This window comes from Leptonychotes weddellii, chromosome 3, assembly GCF_054177405.1.
Source record: "Leptonychotes weddellii isolate Sample4059 chromosome 3, ASM5417740v2, whole genome shotgun sequence".
NCBI classification, from domain to species: domain Eukaryota; kingdom Metazoa; phylum Chordata; class Mammalia; order Carnivora; family Phocidae; genus Leptonychotes; species Leptonychotes weddellii.
In genome coordinates, this window is record NC_138371.1 from 52,370,850 (window position 1) to 52,392,163 (window position 21,314).

Genomic DNA, 21,314 nt, shown 5'->3' on the forward strand with positions numbered 1-21,314 from the left:
CTCCCTCTGACCCTCCCCCCTCTCATGTACTCTCTCTCATTCTCGCTCTCTCAAATAAATAAATAAATCTTTAAAAAAAAAAAGGAGGACATCAAATCAAATTAAAAACCTAAGTTTAAGGGCGCCTGGGTGGCTCAGTCGTTAAGCGTCTGCCTTCAGCTCAGGTCATGATCACAGGGTCCTGGGATGGAGCCCCACATCAGTCTCCCTGCTCAGCGGGAAGCCTGCTTCTCCTTCTCCCACTCCCCCTGCTTGTGTTCCCTCTCTCGCTATGTCTCTATCTGTCAAATAAATAAATAAAATCTTTAAAATAAATAAATAAATAAAATAAAATACTTAGCTTGATTTTATGGCACATTTTTACCCCGTTAGTTAATTATTATGTTCCTAATTTTGGCATGGCAATAATCCAAAAACTTCTTTGGACAAATATATCATTTTTAATCAATAAATTATGCTTAGTTCTTGGTTATTAAATCTTATTAACATATCTAGCACATTTGGGCTATAGCAAGTGCACTAATTATTAATGTTTTAAATAGCACATAATAGTTTATTGTGCGGGCAACATGGTAAGTAAGATATTCTCCAAACTTGGAGACATCAGATCTGGCTGGCTGAGTCCTGGAGAGCAGACTAAATTCATCCAGCTCTGCAGGGCTTGAAGCTTCTGGGCAGGAAAACAGGTAGAAAAGCTGCATTGTGGGTGCCCCCAAGTGGGTACATTTTGATGTGCATGCTGAGGATTTTCTGGTCAGCTCCTCTCTCATTAGGTTGTGTATGTGAAGTGTTTTTAAAGGTGAAGAAAGCTATTAAAGTATGTATGTTTTTCAGCATACATCTCTTATTACATATTATCAACTGAAGCAATACTTAATGATTCAGATTATCACAAGTCATTTGTTTTCAAGCAAATATCTTACAGGAAAGTTTTCAAGTTATGCTACCATTTAAAAGTGTGGAATAGAAAAGGGATGGACTTTAGTGTCAGACAAAACTTCACTTTGAACTCTTAGCCCCTAATGAATTGTGTATCCTTGGGCAATCCACTTAACCTCCATAATCCACAATTGTCTCATTATTAAAATGGGAGTTAAGAGTATTTGAAAGAGTACTTACCTAATAGAGCTGTGTTTTAGATAAGACAATACATGTAATGGGATAAGGACAGTGTCCAGCACATTATAAGTGCTTAATAAAGTATCATTTATCATTTTTTCTTATACACAATATTGTTTGATTTATATATGCAAAGTAAAATATTTTTATTGAGATTATTTGAAATTCTAGGAGCTCCCCAATTCCCTTTTTGATTAAATTCATCTCTTGCTTAAATTAGCAATTTATAACTTATGACTGAGAACTGAACAATGTATATGATTATGGCAGTGAAAAAGAGTGAGGTTGACCTGTATTCCTCAAAACTGTTAATGTCATGAGAGACAAAGAAGGGCTAAGGAAATGTTCTAGATTATAACAGGCTATGAGACACAACAACTGAATGCAATATGTAATTTTGGACTGGATCCTGTATTAGAGGAAGAAAATTCTATAAGGACCTTACTGGGACAACTGATGAAATTGGAATGTGGACTGTAGATTGAATAAAAATATTTTATCAGAGTTAAATTTCCTGAAATTGATAAGTAAGCTGTGATTGTATAAGAGAATATATTTTCATGGTTGTATAATTGACACATTATATTAGTTTTGGTATATAGCATAATGATTCAATATTTGTATATAGAGCATATTCTTGTTCTTAAGAAATATACATAGAAATATTAAGGGGCATGATGCATGCAACCTACTCTCAAATGGTTTAGAAAAAATGTGTAATATGTCTGTGTGTATGTGTGTATAGATGATAGATGTCTATGAATATAGATAACTATACGTATGCTCTGGGTGTGCATGTGTGTGTATCTACAGACAGAATAAGAAGGAGAATATGAAAAAGTATAGAAAATGGTAAAAATCGGTGAATCAGGACAAAGAGGAAACTAGTTCTCTGTACTCTAAATTTAGCTTTAAAATTTTTTATATAAAAATTTGAGAAGATAGTGAAGTAGTCCTCTCAAAAAATATCTAGTAGGGGCACCTGGGTGGTTCAGTCGGTTAAGCGTCTGACTCTTGATTTCAGCTCAGGTCATGATCTCAGGGTCATGATCTCAGGGTTGTGAGAATGAGCCCCAGTCAGGCTTGGCACTGGGCATGGAGGCTGCTTACGATTCTCTCTACTTCTCCCTCTGCTACTCCCCTCCCCCCTCTCTCTCTCTTCCTCTCTTAAAAAAAAAAAATCTGGTAACTATCTAGTACTTTGAGACAAACCCACAAAATTATTGCAAATTATGCTATATGTTAAAGGAATGTCTACTCTCTAAAGACTACTGGACTAAATTAACTAATTCTTTTTGAAACTGAGAATTCAGGCATAAATGTTTTTCATGAGGAAGAAAAATTACGAGCTATAAGAGCTCCACGGGACCTTAGAAATCACCTAGTCCATGCTTCTTTCAAAGACAGAAAATCATTCAGATTTCCTTAAAGACACATAACTCACTCTTAATCTACAGGATAAATCACTTGGTATTCATTTGGTGATGGTTTAAATTATATATAACTCATTATTCTGAAACCTGTAAATAAAGAGAAAAGAATCAACTATCTATTCTGTCTTTTCTGTCCTAACTGTAATATAAGGTGACCAAAATAGATGATATAGGAAAGTTCTTCTTTGTAGAATAATTCCAGCTAATAAATGAATAAGAAATGATAGAAAAAGAATATCACCATACTTCAAACCTAAGGAATAATGGATCTCAGAAATAATCATCAATGACTGCTAAAATCATCAAGTAAAAAGCTGATGGGGAACTTTATGATAAATCAGGCTGACCTCACTGATCAATTTTAATATCAGAAAAAAGACAGCCTGACATTATGTATCTCCTAAATGGTGCACATAGGAAGTACCCAACACCACCTGTAAAGGATATTTTAAGAAGAAAAAAAGCTGACCAAGCCTCTAGATCCATCTACCAATTTACAAGAAATATAGAATTCAGATGAGGGTGCCTGGATGGCTCAGTCGTTAAGCGTCTGCCTTCGGCTCAGGTCATGATCCCAGGGTCCTGGGATCGAGCCCCACATCGGGCTCCCTGCTCAGCGGGAAGCCTGCTTCTCCCTCTCCCACTCCCCCTGCTTGTGTTCCCTCTCTCACTGTGTCTCTCTCTGTCAAATAAATAAATAAAATCTTAAAAAAAAAAAAAAAAGAATTCAGATGAACATGACACCATAAGGATAAAATTAGCAAAATCCAGAATGTGGAAAATTCTATATGATAAACAACCAAGTTTCTTCAACTAATAAATCTGAAAGAAGAGTGAAGGAGAATTTACAAGTTAAAACAGATTTAAAAGACATATTATAACTAGAACTGGTATAGATTCTTCATTTCAACCAACCAAATTTTAATATTATGAGACAATCAGGGATATCTGAACACTGGCTGCATATTTGGTGATATTAAGAAATTATTGTTCGATACTTTAGGTATGATAATGGTATTGTGCCTATGTTTTTCAGAAAAGAGTCCTTATAGAAACTCATACTTAAGCATTCATAATTGAAATGTTATGCTTTCTGAAATCTGTTTCAAAATAACATGGAGTAGACGGGAAAGAAGTGGTTGAGAGGAAGAATAGAAGAAATGAGATTGACCATGTGCTGATAACTGTTGAAGCTGGGTGATGGGTAGGAATCATCATACCATTCTCTTTACTTATGAATGTGTTTGAAATATCCATTATAAAATCTTAAACATTATTTTTAAAAGATTGAAGTAGCTATGTGTTTACTGAAACTGAAATACTACTGATACATTCATTGAAAAAAATCAAAGTACAACTTGTTTTTTATTATGGAAAAATATATGTGTAATTTACCATTTTAATCATTTTATAAAGATTTTATTTATTTATTTGAGAAAGAGAGAGCGCACAATTCCCCCTTTCCCTTCCCCTCAGCTCCTGGTAGCCTCTATTCTATTTTCTGTCTCTATAAATTTGCCTATTCTAAATACAGCATATGGGCGCCTGGGTGGCTCAGTCGGTTAAGCATCTGCCTTCAGTGCATGTCATGATCCCAGGGTCCTGGGACTGAGCCCCGAGTCAGGCTCTCACTCAGTGGGGAGTCTGCTTCTCCCTCTTCCTCTGTGATCTTTCTCACTCTTGGTCTCTCTCAAATAAATAGATAAAATCTTAAACAAACAAATAAATAAAGCATATAAGCAGAATCATACAATATTTATCCTTTTGCATTATTTCACTTAGCATGTTTCCAAGATTCATCCTTGTTATAGTATGTATCAGAATTTCATTCTGTGTTAAGGCTGAATAATATTCTGTTGTGTGTATATACCGCACTTTACTTATCCATTCATTTATTGGTGGACATTTGTGTTGTTTCCTCCTTTGGCTACTGTGAATAATGCTGCTGTGAACACTAGTGTACAAGTGTCTGCTTGAGTACCTGCTTTCAATTCTTTTGAGCATATACCTAGAAGTGGAATTGCTGATCATATGATAATTCTATGTTTAACTTTCTGAGCATCCATCACACTGTCTTCAACAGCAACTGCACCAGGTCACATTCCTACCAGCAATGCACAAGGAGTCTGGTTTTTCTACATCTTCACCAACAGTTGTTATTTTCCTTTTTTTAAATAATGGCCATTCTAATGGGTATGAAGTACTACCTCATTTGATTTGCATTTCCCTCATAACTGGCGATGTTGTGCATCTTTTCATGTGCTTATTGACCATTTGTATATCTTGTTGGAGAAATGACAATTCCTTTGTCCATTTTTTAATTGGGTTGTTTGGGGTTTTTCATTGTGTAGTTGTAAGAGTTCTTTACATATTCTAAATATTAATCCCTTATCAAATATCTGATTTGTAAATATTTTCTCCCATTTTGTGGGGTATCTTTTCACTCTCTTGACATTGTCCTTTGATGCACAAAATTTTTAATTTTGATGAACTCCAATTTATCTATTTTTTTCTTTTGCTGCCTGTGCTTTTGGTGTCCTATCCAAGAAATCATTGCCAAATCCAGTGTCATAAAGACTGTCCCTTATATTTTCTCCTAAAAGTTTTATAGTTTTATATCTTACATTTAGATCTTTAATCCATTTTGAATTAATTTTTGTATATTATATAAGGTTAAAAGTCCAACTATTTTGCATGTAGTTATCCAATTTTCCCAGCACTATTTGTTAAAAAAAGAAGATATAAGTTTTTATTAAAGAAAATTTAAACTATATTCATACACTTCCATGTAAAAATGTAGTGAAAGATCTGGCAAGATACACACATACTATCCTTTTTTTTTTTTAAGTAGGCTCCACACCCAATGTGGGGCTCAAACTCATGACCCTGAGGTCAAGAATCACATGTTCTGTGACACCTGAGTGGCTCAGTTGGTTGTCTGCCTTCGGCTGGGGTCATGATCCCAGGTTCCTGAGATCCCTGTGGCGGGCTCCCTGCTCAGTCGGGGGCCTGCTTCTCCCTCTTCTCCCTGCCTGTGCTCTCTCTCGCTATCTCTGTCTCTCTCTCTCAAATAAATAAATAAAATCTTAAAAAAGAATCACATGTTCTACCAACTGAGCCAGCCAGTCACCCTTATACTATATTGTTAATAATGATTCCTTCTGGGAAGGAAAATAATTTGGGGAGGAAAATATACAAGAGCTAGAGTTTTTGCTCTATATAATTTGATATTATTTAGATTACTTATAAGCCTGTGTTCATACATATATAATTTTTTTTAAAGATTTTATTTATTTATTTGACAGAGAGAGAGATAGCTAGAGCAGGAACACAAGCAGGGGGAGTGGGAGAGGGAGAGGCAGGCTTCCTGCCGAGCAGGGAGCCCGATGTGGGACTCGATCCCAGGACCCCAGGATCATGACCTGAGCCGAAGGCAGACGCTTAACGACTGAGCCACCCAGGCGCCCACATTACTTATATAATTTTTAAAAGGTAGTTCTGGTGCGGTATTTTTCCTGTTTGTCTTTAAGAGAAAGTTGATTGGATGTTGAAGCATGGGACAAGTAGGCCAAGTGTTGATATTCTGGCAAGCTAGAGGTCCAAATTAAATTTAAAAACCTCTGAAGCAGACTTGCAGCATGGGAAGGAATTAGCAGATCTCAAGGGTAATGCTGTTTGTCTAGATAATCTGGCAGTTGCAACAGCAAGCCAAGACAGTTAAGAAGACTTGGTCCTAATTCTTAACCTTCCACCTACCCCACAATCTCTCACCCTGATTTATTTTGTTTTTAAGCTTCAGCTGTATTTGGATAGCATATATTTTGCTGATATATGTAAGGGTGTAACTGAAGACTTCAGAGGTCTCTGTGAACTTTGCCAGAGCAAAGCAGCCAGAGGTACAAAGAGGTTTTCATGTGATGGTTTTTGGAGGCTGGGAAGTGGACCATTTTGGCCAGACCAGAGGGTTTTAGTAGCAGACTGGTAAGGGGACAGGGGGAAAAAAGACTTTTAATTTTACATTAATTAGTACCTATTTTATTATAGAGTTTCACCAAAGAAATATCTTTGGAAAACAGTCTCACAATTGTGTTTAATGAATGAATAAAATGTTTGTTGAATGAATGACACATGAATATGAAGAAGAGATGAAGACAAGTAGACTAGGTACGAGTAGACTCATACTAGCAAGACATTGGCCTAAATAGAGTGGTTTCAGTGGGGGAAGAAAAGAGACAAATACATGGAGACTTGCTGCCCTGTAGGTCCCTGGACAAGACCCCTGAATAGTCAAGAGGTGTGAATACGGAAGCCTGTGACTTTTACCCTCTAGTAAGCTATCAGCAAAACTAACTCATCATTGGACTGACACTGCCTCACATTTCCTGGCCCTCCCTCTTCTCCCATTCTGGCCAACACCCTATCACTGATGACTCTCTTCTAGCTGACCTCTTCCTACAGGGTTTTGTATACCCTAAGAGCAATGTGGAGCCCAACCTAGAGAGAGATTCCTAGCTCTTCTTCTAGAAGTCAGTGTGGTTCCGAAAGTGTTCTGTTGCTTTATGCTCAACAGCATTTCAGCAACATTATATATCAGCTTCCTGTTTCTGCCTGCCTAGAGATATCAGTCTTCCATCTGATAGACTTGTGTCCGTGTCTTGGATACCTGGCTCTTTTCCTATCCTCCCAAATTTTGGGTGCTCAGGATGGGCCGGGTCCTATGACCTAGCCAGCCAGCTGATATACCTTCTATGCTCTCAGAGATCATGCCATCATTTGTCAGAGCACACCCCTGCTGCCCATCTCCCTGGCCTTGTACTAAACTAATATCTATAATGAATGATGCATCCCATATAATGCCAGGCAGTTCAGCTGCCTGAATTCCAAAATTAAGTCCCCATGCATCTTTCATTTGATTTGCTGATAACCTGTGCCTGGAATCAAACAAAAATTTGACTATATGAGTTTCCTGTGGTTGCTGTAACAAACACAAATTAATTATTTTCTGTTTCTGAAGTGGGTCTTACCAGGTTCCACAGAGTCATGATAATCCAAAAGTAAAAAAAAAATAAAGTATTACTTAGCATGGTACACTTGTACCATATGGAAACCCTATAATTCCCAAAACTGATATAAGACCCTGTATATATCATACGGCTCTAGGGCTAGGAATATGGCCCTTAAAGACCTCACCAGGGCTAGAACAGCTGAAAAGTTTGATAAGCAAGAGTCCTCTCAAACGTCTCTCAAACATTTTGTTAGTGTTGTGAAACTTCTTATCTCTTAACCCTAAGCTGTATATCTGGTTCCATTGAATATAGATGGATTTAACTTCTTGAAGGAGACTAGGACATATAATTGTAATTGATTGTCTTAAAAAATAGGTGAAATTGACATAATGCCTTACAATCACATACAAAAAACACCAGCCAAGATATAGATAAGGTATATACACACACATAGTGCTTTAAAACAAGGATAGCCTGGGGCATCTGGGCACCTTAGTCGGTTAAGCGCCCAACTGGTGATTTTGGCGATTTTGGCTCAGGTCATGATCTCATGGATTGGGATACTGAGCCCCAGGCTCAGTGGAAAGTCTACTTGAGATTCTCTCCCTCTTTCCCTCCCCCCACTCACACACGCACTCTCTCTCTCTCTCTCAAATAAATAAATAAATCCTTTTAAAAAATAAAACCGGGATAGCCTTCCATAGACAGATTAAAGTTCAAGTATAATTTAAAAAGCATTGTGTAAGGCTACATCCAAGCCCATCACCAAGAACTGAAATTCAACATTTAATAATGCTTCCCTGGGTCACCTGGCTGGCTCAGTCAGTAGAGCATGTGATTTTTTTTTTTAAGATTTTATTTATTTATTTGACAGAGAGAGAGACAGCGAGAGAGGGAGCACAAGCAGGAAGAGTGGGAGAGGGAGAAGCAGGCTTCCTGCTGAGCAGGGAACCCCATGTGGGGCTCGATCCCAGGACCCTGGGATCATGACCTGAGCCGAAGACAGATGCTTAATGACTGAGCCACCCAGGCGCCCTGAGCATGTGATTTTTGATCTCGGGGTTGTAGGTTCGAGTCCCATGTTGGGTATGGAGATTACTTAAAAACAAAATCTTTAAAAAATAATAATAATACTTCCCTTTAGTTTAATTAATTCAAGTACCACAGAGGGGATAATGTAATAAATTTTATCAATGATTGTCTCCAACCCCATTGTACTTAGTGCCTATTAATGGGCCAAGCATGTTCTAGACTCTGTGGATACAGCAATGAACAAAACAAAGTCCTTGCTGTCATGGACTTACAGTCTAATGAGAGAGACAAACAAATAATGGCAGGTAGCAGTAAGTGTTATGGAGATAGATAAAGATATGTAAGGGGTTCAGGAAGGCCTCTCTTAAGAAGAGACTTGAGCAAAGGCTTGAAAAAAGCAGAGTTGTAAACCAAGTGAATATCCAGCAGAAAGGTGGTCTAAGCTAAAGGAACAAATGTGCAGCTCTATGAGGTGGAATATGGTTGGTGTGTTGGAAGAATAGCAAAGAGACCAGTGCACGTGAAGCAGAGTGATCAAGGAGCTCTTTATCCATCTATAGAAACTCTCTGTATTTACCCTGTGTAGTTATGATACCAATTAGATGCAGTTAAATTCATTTGTTTCATTTACTTTCAATTTTGGGGGATTTTTTTAAACATTTACTTTCATAAATGGTTTGCATGTTTCCAAAATCAAATCTACAAAGCAAAGTACAATTCAAAGAAGTCTAGCTTCTATTCTTATTCCCTCCAACCTATTTCTCTTCCCATGGGTAACCATCTGTGAACCTTCTAGTTTTTAAATATAGGAAATACGTTTGTAATTCCTTCCACTTCTTAGATGCATTAACATCCACCACCATCTCCCCGCCCTGCCTTCTGAGGTAAATGGTAGCGTACTATAAAAATATGGAATATTTGAGTTTGTGTGTTGTCCTTGCACAGGGACCATGTTAATCTTCTCTATCATTATAATGCTGGTATTTGTGCTGCTGAAGCAAGCACTAAGAGATGAATATTTTACATGGGTAAGAGTTCAGAAGCTGGACTCTGCTGGGAGAGAGATGGCTTCAGTAGGTGCCACTGTGGAGAAACTTGCATAGTCAGTAGTCACCATGAAGATACCAGGTGCCTGCAGAAAGAGCAAGTGGCTCGGGATGGACCAAAGGCATTGAAAAAAGAAGTGACAAGGGAACTGCAGATGGACATTGCCTACTTCACAACTCCGACTTGAGGCTGCTTCAGTTTATGAACCATTCCTGCCAATATTATGTTGTCTCAAAGAATGGATCAATAAAAGGTGCTAATGTTTTGGTTTTTCAATGAATTCATTAAGCACATGAGAGTATAAACCCAGAGTCCTTCATAAACACATAAAAATGTTTGAACAAACCCATGTCACAAACCAAAAAATGTTCCTCAGTTTCTCTTAGTTTGAATTTTGCAATACTAGAAAGAAAAAGCATTCTAGAGGACATTCTAACTTGTCCAAAGAGACTAATATCTTAGTCAAAAGAGAAGAACAAAAAAATTATTGCAAATTTCTTTGTATATACTAAGCCCCTTATATATTATTGAGCAAAAATGTATTGAGTGACTACTATGTTTAATACTCTGTTAGGTGCTGTAGAAGACATAAATATGAATTAGACCTTATCCTTGCCCTTGAGAATCTTACCATCTGTGCCAGTTATTAACTTACGACTTCTCAGCTACAAATCCATCCTTCTTTACCTTGCTTCATTATTCTAGAGCTGGACCCTGCAGGCATTTCTGCTTTGACAACTGGCAAAATGTTAGGCATTGCCAGGAGAGGGCTATGGAAAGACTCTTTGAGGCCAGAGCTGGAGGAACCGACTTTTCTTTCTTTTGGTGTGGAGCCCATGGGTTGGTTTGCAAGAGAGGCCTGGTTATGTGCACCTCAGCAGTCTTCCTGGTTCACTTGTGGCTGGGTACCTCCAGCAAGTTCCTTCACCACAAGTTGACTATAAGTTCCTGTGACAGCCATGCCCTCTTCTCTAAATTTCCAAGTTCCTCCTCTCTGTTCACTCTTCCTTAGCCAAGGGTAGTAGCTATTCTGACAGTTGCTACTTCTGCACCCCTTAGAATCCACTCTCTCCTTCTCAGTAGATACCTTTTATTGGTTAACAATCTTTACATTAAATTTTCTTTGTCAAATTACTAGGATGGTTTTGTCTCCTAGTTGGTCCCTATCAGATATACCAGATATACCATGAATATGGAAAAAAGACAGACCTAATTAATGTAAAGTCTGTGGGAGGAGGGCTATTTCTGCTGCAATCACAGACTAAAGACCAAAAAGCATCAGAGATGTAGACCCATTAGTCTGTGTTGTGTTCAGCTGCGTACAACAGAATACTGACCTCAGTGGCTTAAGCAAATAGAGGTTTTTTTTTTCTTGTATAACATGAAGTCCATAAATAGACAATTAATAGCAGCTCTAGTTACTTAAAAAAAAAGTTAAGAACTCAATCTCCTTTTCATTTCCAACTTCTCCATCCTTAATGTTCGGTTTCTGTTCTCACGGGTACAAGATTGTTGCTTCTCCTCCAGACATTGGATCCATATTCCAAGCAGAAAGAAAAAAAGAAATGAGCCAGTTGAAGCTATACCCTTTGTATATATTCTTAGGGGCAATACCAGGTAACTTTAACTCACATATCACTGACCATTCTTAACTATAAGGAGACCTGGGAAGTTCAGTATTTTTTAACTGAACAGGGTTCTATAACCAAGAAAGAAAAGGAGAACATATGTTGTATAGGCAACTAGCCATATACAGATTAAGTGAAATTAAGTGAAAAATGGGTAATTTACATATTCTTTTATCTATTATTGAAGTACAGTTGACATACAATGTTTTATTAGTTTCAGGTGTACAACATAGTGATTCGACAAGTCTATACATTCCTCAGGACTCACCACAATAAATGTATGTTACCATATGTTATTTTTTTTTAAAGATTTTATTTATTTATTTTAGAGAGAGAGAGTGAGAAAGATCATGAGAGGGGAGACAGTCAGAGGGTGAAGCAGACTCCCCATTGAGCAGGGAGCCCGATGCGAGACTCTATCCCGGGACTCCAGGATCATGACCTGAGCCAAAGGCAGTTGCTTAACCAACTGAGCCAACCAGGCACCCTGTTACCATATGTTATTAAGATATTATTGACTATATTCCCTATGCTGTGCCTGATGGACAAGAGGCAAAAGAGGGACTTGATCCCATATCTACATACTTACTCATTTTCTTCTAACATAGTCTTTCTATATTAATTATCAACTGTGACATAAAATTGTTTTTTTCCTCAATAACTAGCATATCTTACCAGAAAAAAAAGGATGGAATAATATTTAATATATTAGTGTATCGTTTTCATGTAATTCTTTAATATAAATTTTAGCCTGGACCATCTGGACCTCTGAGAGGCCATAAAAAGATACATTTACTTTTAATTCCTTACTAAATTTTTGGAGTCATTTAGTAAATACTCTATTCCACTATATGGCATGAAAGTAGCTAAATAATTTGTAAAGGAGTCAAAAATGAAGATTAAGGACAAAAATTTCTGCACTAGAAAGTGATTAGTAGCCTAGACAGGCAGTGTTAGGTTGTATATAAAGGATACCAAGAAATGTTTTCTTTCTTTTTTTTTTAATTAAAAGATGTTATTTATTTATTTATTTGAGAGAGAGTGCACGATAGAGCATGAACGTGGTGGGGGGAGGATGGTGCAGAGGGAGAGGGAGAAGCAGGCTCCTTGATGAGGGGCTCAATCCCAGGACCCTGGTCATGACCTGAGCCGAAGGTAGATGCTCAACCAACTGAGCCATCCAGGCACCCCCCAAGAAATGTTTTCTAAACAAATCAGCCCATCTCTCTCATCCGAGCTCAAGTCTGTCTCAATGAGGCACTTTCTAAGCAGGCCAATCTCTTTTCTGAAAGTGTTTCCCTTATCACACGCCACACAACATAGTCCTAAAACAGTTACTAATTTGTGTTTTTCTCCAATTTTTTATATACCAGTTCAATTTTTCATATACCCCAATTACAATGTAAACTCTTACATTTTCTTGTATACTCACTATGTTCAAAGAGGGGACACAGTATTTATTTGGAGCTCACCTTGACTGAATGATTCTATAGCATTAGCACAGGTTTAGAGGTTCATTTTCCTAAAAAAGATAAATTGATAGAAAATTAAGGCAATAATATGAAACAAAATTTTAATAAGAAAAGCGAAATAGTTTTATAACAAAGCCCAGAATATTTTTAACTTACTTTTCTGATTTTCATTTCCACAAATAATATATATATATTTTTAAATCACACTAATGTGAGACGGCTGGTGAAAACTTCACAGGCTATTAAAGTGGAAACTTTCAAAAGCAGATAATTTAAACATCTTTCCATGTGTCCAGGTTAAAGCTATCTTACAATAGTTTTAACAATAACAACCCTACTCCACCCCAGAATTTCAAGGAAAGGGGAGTCAGTGCACAAGACATGTGTTTCTATCTGATTTGCTCTGAGTTATGCCTGGAATTCTGAACTGAAATTGCCCACATTAAGATGCTGCTGCCTCCTGATTACTTAAAAAAAAATTAATTTAAAAAGGGGCACCTGGCTGGCACAGTGGGTGGAGTATGCAGCTCTTGATCTCAGGGTCCCGGGTTCGAGCCCCAGTTGGGTGTAGAGATTACCTTAAAAAAAAAAAAATGCTGCTGCCTCCACGTGGATCTCAAAGGAGTGAATATTTTGAAGACAATATCTTCTGTTTCAGTTATCTCTTGCTGTGTAACAAACCACCCTGAAACTTCGTAGCTTCAAACAATAACCTTTTCATTGCTCTTGATTCTGTGGGTCAGGAATTTAGGCAAGGCTCATTTCTTTTCCATGTGGTATTGGCTGGGAAGGCTTGATTAAAGCTAGAAAACCCAACATGGCCTCACTCACATGTCCAGGGCACCTCAGTTCTCTTTTATGAGGCTTTTTTTCTGTCCAGAAGGTTTCTTATGTAGTAGTCTTATCTAGTAGTCTAACCCATGTTTCTTGATGTGATGGTTGGCTTCCAAAGAGAAAATGAAAGCTATGAGACTTCTTACTAGTCCAGAAGTCATACCTAATCACTTCTCTGGGTCAAAGCAAGTCATAAGATTAGCCCAGATTTAAGGAGAAGGAAAACAGACTCCATTACTTGATGAGTGGCAAAGTCACATTGCAAAGGGGCATGCAGGATAGGAGGGATTATTGCACTTACATTGGGAAAAGGATTTTCTATACTTCTCTTTACCGCCCCATTCCTTTCTTCTCCATGCCATCTTCACTCAGGCTTATCACATAATACCAAACTATGATGTCATCACTTAAGATGATCATCTCTAGGGCGTCTGGGTGACTCAGTCAGTTGAGCGCCCGACTCTTGATTTTGGCTTAGGTTGTGATCTCAGGGTCATGAGATCCAGCCCCCCCCTCCGCCCCCGCCAATGGGCTCCCAGCTCAGTGTGGAGTCTGCTTGTCCCTCCCTCTGCCCCTCCCCCAGCTCGCACTCCTGCTGGCACATGCACACATGTACTCTTTCTTTCTCTCTCTCTCTCTCAAATAAATGAATAAATAAAATCTTAAAAAAAAAAAGATGATCATCTCCACTATTTAAGAAAAAAATACAGAGAGAATTGAATACTTCAAAAGAAGTCCCCTCTGCATCTTTATGGTCTCACTTTACTCCTCTCAGAAGGTGCCATTTTTCTTCAACCTTCCTCAGTGCAAATATTCACGCTCTATCAACATGGGTTGGTATCACTGAAGATCCACTTTGTCACACACACACACACACACTCACACACAAGCTGTTCTCACAGGTAGCACTATCTGTTCTTTGAACAACTAATATTCTTCATAAATAATTAAACTTCAACTGATCGAACTCATCAAGGACCTACCATCTCCTCTTCTAGGCCAGTTCACCTGCTTACTGACATATTGACAGTCAGAGCCTGGACTTAGACCTAACCTCTCCCTGTCATAGGCACCTAGCCCATATGCACCCTGGAAGTGATCCTCTTAGGGATCCCAGCTTCTCTCCTGCCTCCTCTTCCTCTTCAACAGTTACTGCTACTGATTTATGGCTGAGGAGATAGGAACCTCCCTTAAACCATCTCTGTACACAAACCCATTTAGGAGAGTTTGTACCTTATGAGGATCTATTATTGAAGAATGGGATATGTGATGGTTAATTTTGGGTCAATTTGACTGGCCATGGGGTGCCTAAATTAAATGTTCTCTCTGGGTGTGTCTGTGAAGGTGTTTCTGGATAAGATTAGCCTTTAAATCAGCGGGCTCATAAAGTAGACTGTCCTCCCCAATCTGGGTGGGCATCATCCAATCCATTTAGGGTCTGAATAGAACAAAAGGCAGAGGAAGAAAGAATTTGCCCCTTTCCCCCCATCTCACTATTGAGCTGGGACATCTCATCTCATCTCATTCAGACTGGGAATTACAAGTGGCCTCCCTGGTTCTCAGGCCTTCAGATTCTAACTGAATTATACCACTGGTTTTCCTCGGTCTCCAGCTTGGAGATGCAGATCATGGGACTTCTCAGCTTCCATAACCACACGTGCTAATTCTTCATAATAAATAAATAGATAAATCAAAAATTAATCAATTAATCTCCTACTGGTCTGGTTCTCCAGAGAACTCTGATGAATGCAGAGCATTGTTGATTCTACTTTAGACATCACAGGATACTACATCCTTCAGGTAAGAATTGAGTGCTTGAGAAAATAATCTCTCTTCAAACTGCACATGTGAATTCAAATGAATTATCTCTGTTTTATCAGCTAAAGATTGAGCCTAAAATGATTAGCTTTCACATGATTTTGCATCATTTGCATTTGAAGTTGGGTCAGTGACAAATTCTTATTCATTCTTCATGTTTCAATTCTGAGGGCTTCTCCCTAGGGTTGCCACTAGATGATACCACACCTTTGTTCTAATTAGAAAAAGGGTGATCCTCTGGGTGGACACTGTCCCATGCCAAGGCTCTAGGCCAAGTGGGTGGGATTTCAGTCCCCCGCTATCCCTTCAACTGGGCATACTAGATGATTAATCTTTTATGTTGACTTGTATCACTTCCAGTAGAACTACTAAGTAAAATTTACAGAATTTGAGGATCTACTATAAGTTCAGTAAGAGCCATTTTTTCTGAGACATTTCTGTATTCATCAAAGAAAATGATTTGTCCAATCATTTGCACAAAAGCAGGTGTTAAAGTTGGGTTGGTGTTGAAAATACTCGGACTTTCTTTAGTCCCATTAAATACATCACATCCCTTAATTCTTCCAAGCATACAGCTGGAAGAAAAATTACCTCCCTCACTTTACCAAGAAGCAACTTTGTGCCCAAAGTCACAAAACTCTTTGACCTATTCATGTGCTCATTCCTTTGTCCCAGTACTTCTCCGTCAGGTCCTCTGTCACTCAAAGGATTAGCCATATTTTTGGAATACTTTTCCAGATTCCTTCAAAGAAATGTGTTCGCTTTGCTGGGGACCCTAATTTCTTCTGTCAAGCAGTGCATGAACTCGTTCCCCACGCACACACAGAGTCCTATTTCACAGAGCAGGAGAATGACCAGGAAGGGGGTCCCTCTAGTAAAGAGAAGTAACAACTGATTAAAAGGCCAAATCTCACAAGGTGTCAACTGAAAGAAAAAGTCGCACTATCCTCTGGCCAGCTTAGATCAAAAGAGAAACAACCTGTTCAGTTCTCTCTGCCAGGGCCACTTTTCAATTTCCTCTTTTTGCCTCTCCTTTACCAGCCACCGCCCGCCAGCCCACCTCTGTGTGGCTGTCGTTGTCCTTCCCAGCTAGTTGCCAATAAAGTTGTTACAAAGTGACCTTGAGTGTCTTCCCTACTGCCCCCGTTTCCCCGCCTTCTCCATCCGGGTGCCGCGGCGCGGATAAGAGGCGGACCGCGCCTGCGCGTCTAGCGCCACTCCTTCGACCTCTGCCGCCGTAGCTGCCGCCGTCACCTCCGGAGAAGGTAAGCGGAGGGCGCGAGAGCCGGGTCTGGCCGGGGCGGAGCAGCGCCCGGTCAGGACCCATTCATTCAGCTGGAGCCTCGCTGGACGAGGGCCCAAGCCGACGGCGTGCACGGGAGCCCGCGGGACCTGGGTAGGAAGGACAGGCCCGGGAGGGCACTTGACCTTAAGCCCCTTTACCTCCGCAGAAGGGAAGCGGGAGTGGACCCCACGTCGGCCGTCACCCAGGTCCTCCAACCGCCCTGCCCCGAAGATTGTAAGATGTTCACCTGCGCCAAGCTCGCCTGCACCCCCGCTCTGGTGCGTAGCCCAGGCTGGGCCGGGGCGCCGAGGGCGGACCGCTTGGCCTGGAGCGTCCACGTTGTTGAATGGGGCACCTCTGGGCGGGGCACACCAACCTGTGGGGACCGCGCACCCCTCACCCTCTGTGTTCTCTTCTTCCTTTCCTACTAATCCTGGGGCAACTCACTCCGCTTCTCCCCTCCACTAGTGCGGTGGAGAGCAGCCGAGGCCTAGCTGTCAGGCCCCACTCTCTGTAGGGCAAACCCTCCTTGCCCCTAGTGCCGGAGCGGCCCCCTCCCCCACCTCCTAGCGTGCTCTGCGGGGTTGGGGTCGGCGCGAAGGTTCAGGTGCTCTTAAGCATGTAGGGGGCCTCTGAGGCCTAGTTCACCGCAACAGCGTTCTCCCTTGCCCATCTGTAGGTCAAACTCGCTGCTGCAGAGGGAGGGACTTTGCCTCACCCTGTGTGGGCGGAGGAAGAGGTGGTGGAGGAGACGAAAGTCTTTCTTCCTGCCTCTGGCTGTTATTTCCATAACCATTTTGGAAGCTTTAGGTGAAGTAGATGTGGGGGATTTGTCTTAGAGAATCAGGTCTAGGTTCTGAAGGGATTTTATGTGATCTCAGTGTAGTGGACACTCAAGGGCAGAGACGCTGGACTTCGGTATGTCCTTATGGTGAGATATTTCACCGATCATTCTTACACTGATACAGAATTGTTTAAACTGCTTTTGTATTTTATAATTAATGGACATATAGGAATATTTCGGAAGTTGTGGGCCTCATATTAAATGAGGGGCTAATTTAAACGACGTTTATAGCAACACTTGATAAACTTGTTGGTCCACTTAAACTTGCCAAAGAACGTGGGATGTTTATTGCTCTTTTTCTGATCTGAATCGTGGCACTACAATAATTGAAATTTTAAGAATAATGCTTTCAGGGGCGCCTGGGTGGCTCAGTCGTTAGCGTCTGCCTTCAGCTCAGGTCATGATCCCAGGGTCCTGGGATCGAGCCCCGCATCGGGCTCTATGCTCGGCAGGAAGCCTGCTTCTCCCTCTCCCACTCCCCCTGCTTGTGTTCCCTCCTTCGCTGTCTCTCTCTGTCGAATAGAATAAATAAATTTAAAAATCTTAAAAAAAAAAGTCATAAAAAATAAATAAAAATAATGCTTTCTTTTTAAGCATTTAGAAGTTTTATTCAGATTATTACAAATAGGGGCGCCTGGGTGGCTCAGTCCTTAAGCGTCTGCCTTCGGCTCAGGTCATGATCCCAGAGTCCTGGGATCTAGCCCTGCATTGGGCTCCCTGCTTGGTGGGAAGCCTGCTTCTCCCTTTCCCACTCTCCTTGCTTGTGTTCCTGCTTTTGCTATCTCTCTGTCAAAACAAAGAAAATCTTTAAAAAAAAAAAAAAAGATTATTACAAATAGATTATGTAGCACACTTTTAACTTTAATTAGCAACTTTAAAATAAAATTCCCTTCATGGACTGAAAATAACCAGAGAGCAAGATAAGAGACAATACAGAAAAGTCATGAGCTTTCTGATATTTTTGCTTATGGCTTTTTTAGAACTCATGGTACAAGAAGAGTCATTGAAGTCTTATCTACTCTTAACTTAATATTTGGAATGTTTTTTTCTTTAATAGATCCGAGCTGGATCCAGAGTTGCCTACAGACCAATTTCTGCATCAGTGTTATCTCGACCAGAGGCTAGGACTGGAGAGGTAATAGCAGTAATAATAGAAATTAAGTAACCCACAAAGTAAGTCTTACGGTTTTAATTAAAGGGAGGGTAAAAAACAAAACAAAACACCTCACTAGTGAATGGTTTGAGGGCAGTCTTTTTCCACCCTTGTATGCAAAAAATAGTGCAGAGGATAAGCCAATGAAACTTGGCTGAGTTGGCTAAGAAATAAAGCCAGTATATTAAGTATATAGTCTTGAGTTGCCTATATTTAAGATCATACTAGCTACAGCTATTGAAAAGCCTACCCTATTAAAAAGCATATTGAAATACACTGTTTCATAATTTTCAACAACCTTGTGAGGTATATTGTTACCCCTATTCTACAACATTGGAATTACTCTAAGCTCTTGATTTTTCCACTGTGCCACACAATCTCCTATTTGAAATCACAAAATAGAGAAGTACTTACCATTTGACAGTGTAGTAATTAAAATAGCTAACTGTGATTACTGATTTAACCTTTGCCTTTATTTCCTTTTTTCTAGGGCTCTACGGTATTTAATGGGGCCCAGAATGGTGTGTCTCAGCTAATACAAAGGGAGTTTCAGACCACTGCAATCAGCAGAGACATTGATACTGCTGCCAAATTTATTGGTGCAGGTGCTGCAACAGTGGGAGTGGCTGGTTCTGGTGCTGGTATTGGAACAGTCTTTGGCAGCCTTATCATTGGTTATGCCAGGTAATTTCTATCACCAAATAAGCTACTTTAAGAGCATGCTTGACATAGTTGGAAACCTAGAAAACTAGTGAAATAATAAGAGCTACTTTGTATTAAGTGCCAGCTCTGTGTCTTGAATTGTATTTTGAGGGCTTTGCATGCATGATCTCACTTAACCCTCATAATACCCCTTAGAGATATACCCTAGTTTACTTACAAAGGATGAGCTTGCAGAAATTATACTAATTGCCCAAGTAGCTAGTGTCAGAAATTTTAATTCTGACTTCAGAGTCTGCACTCTTGATTGTTAAGCTATATTGGGACTAGTTAACAGCACAGTCTTTAATAAAAGTATCAATTTCCATTTTATTTAAGACCTTATTTCTAAACTATCAGATCTTAAGAGGTATAGAATGTACTTTCATGGGAATAGCAAGTATGTCTGAACCCCTCAAAATGGATTAAGACTAACCATTTATATCGACATACAGAGATCACTTCCTACCTTTTCTCCATATGATTAGGATTGAAAAGAAAGGAATATTGAACAAAGGCAGAAGCAAAAGAGATCTAGGCAAATACTTTTCCAGGACTTGCCAGTTTACAGAGATGGCATACTAGTAATCTGATTCTTTAACGTTTACCAAACGTATTGGAATTCAGAAAATATTTCAGAGTAACAATTATATGTGTTGTGTCTCTTTTAGAAACCCTTCGCTGAAGCAGCAGCTGTTCTCATATGCTATCCTGGGATTTGCCTTGTCTGAAGCTATGGGTCTCTTTTGTTTGATGGTTGCTTTCTTGATTTTGTTTGCCATGTAACAGAAATTACTGCTTGAAATGTTGGCATTCATGTTAATTACGGATGTAATTCTGTGTATCTTCCTGTGACTCCGAAAACTGTAGTATTGGTGTCATGGAAATGTACGTTATTTCCAAGGTCATTTCATTAAAGATGAAAACTTTAATTTTTGCCGTGATTTGTACTTAACCTAAATTTAGATCATCACAAAGAAGACTATGCATTCAGGCAGATGCTATACAAGTCAGGAAACTAAGCAGTTGCACTGTGATGAAAATGAGTCAATTTTTATGAGAATTCTTTTATATAATATTCTGCACATTGTAATTCATAGGGCTTTTGGTTACTCATATAAAGAAGAAATACGTGTTTTCAGCTTCTATGAGATACAATTAGTTAAACTAAGATAGTAACAGGAATTATGATACCTGGGAGCAGAATTACCTTCCGAGACTAACTTGGCTGGTCTTACACAGCTGGATCTACAAATAAGTAGTGTCAGCTTTTTGAAGCTGAAGCCTTGTTAGACTAGGGTTGGGGGTGGTTTTTGCTTTTCAGTAAGTCTCATGTTAAGCAATTAAGTGTCTATAACGAAGAGTTTCTAAGAAGAAAATCTCATTAGCAGCTACTTTCTTGCGTGAACAAGGCTCTCATTAGAAACCAAATATCAAATAAAAAAATTTTAAAAGGTGGGGTGCCTGGGTGGTTCTGTTGGTTGAGTGTCTGCCTTCTGCTCAGGTCATGATTACAGGGTCCTGGGATTGAACCCTGCGGCAGGCTCCCTGCTCATCGGGGAGCCTGCTTCTTCTCCCTCTGCCATCCCCCCCACTTGCACTCTCTGGCTCTCTTTGTCAAATAAATAAAAATCTTAAAAATTTAAAAGTAATAAAAACCAAATACCGAAAAGTAAACTTAATTGGCTATATTTTTAAAGCCAAAAATTGCTAAAGCATTGCTTATCACTAGCATCTCGGGATGCTAGTTGGTTCAACAACAGTTTGTTTCTAATACTAGAGTATGTTTTAAAAAATGCAAAAATATCTAGGATTTGATGTCTAGATCTTGGGAACCAGTTGGGGAAGGACAGGGGATGTGCATCACACAAGTGCCGCTACCTTTCCTAGGAATTTTATGTACTTTATGTAATTTAGTCCTCATGACAACCCTGCATAATTGGG

At 39.5% G+C, this 21,314-nt stretch overlaps 1 protein-coding gene and 1 non-coding gene across 3 annotated transcripts; one reads left to right on the forward strand and one right to left on the reverse strand.

Moving 5' to 3' along the window:
* Positions 1-9,493: 9,493 nt before the first annotated feature.
* LOC115943907 (U6 spliceosomal RNA) lies at positions 9,494-9,595 on the reverse strand. Its single transcript, XR_004078480.1, has one exon. It is a non-coding gene; the product is annotated as a U6 spliceosomal RNA (small nuclear RNA).
* A 6,926-nt stretch (positions 9,596-16,521) lies between these two features.
* Positions 16,522-20,302, forward strand: ATP5MC3 (ATP synthase membrane subunit c locus 3). 2 transcript variants are annotated; one of them, XM_006742128.3, is made up of 5 exons: positions 16,522-16,654; positions 16,841-16,952; positions 18,576-18,653; positions 19,162-19,355; positions 20,042-20,302. In XM_006742128.3, the coding sequence occupies exons 2-5, from the start codon at positions 16,914-16,916 to the stop codon at positions 20,154-20,156; spliced, it is 426 nt and encodes a 141-aa protein (XP_006742191.1). In that variant the 5' UTR covers positions 16,522-16,654; positions 16,841-16,913; the 3' UTR covers positions 20,157-20,302. The 2 variants fall into 2 exon arrangements, with proteins under 2 accessions (XP_006742191.1, XP_006742192.1); XM_006742129.2 differs by having other exon boundaries at positions 16,560-16,654; positions 16,824-16,952.
* The last annotated feature ends 1,012 nt before the right edge of the window (positions 20,303-21,314 follow it).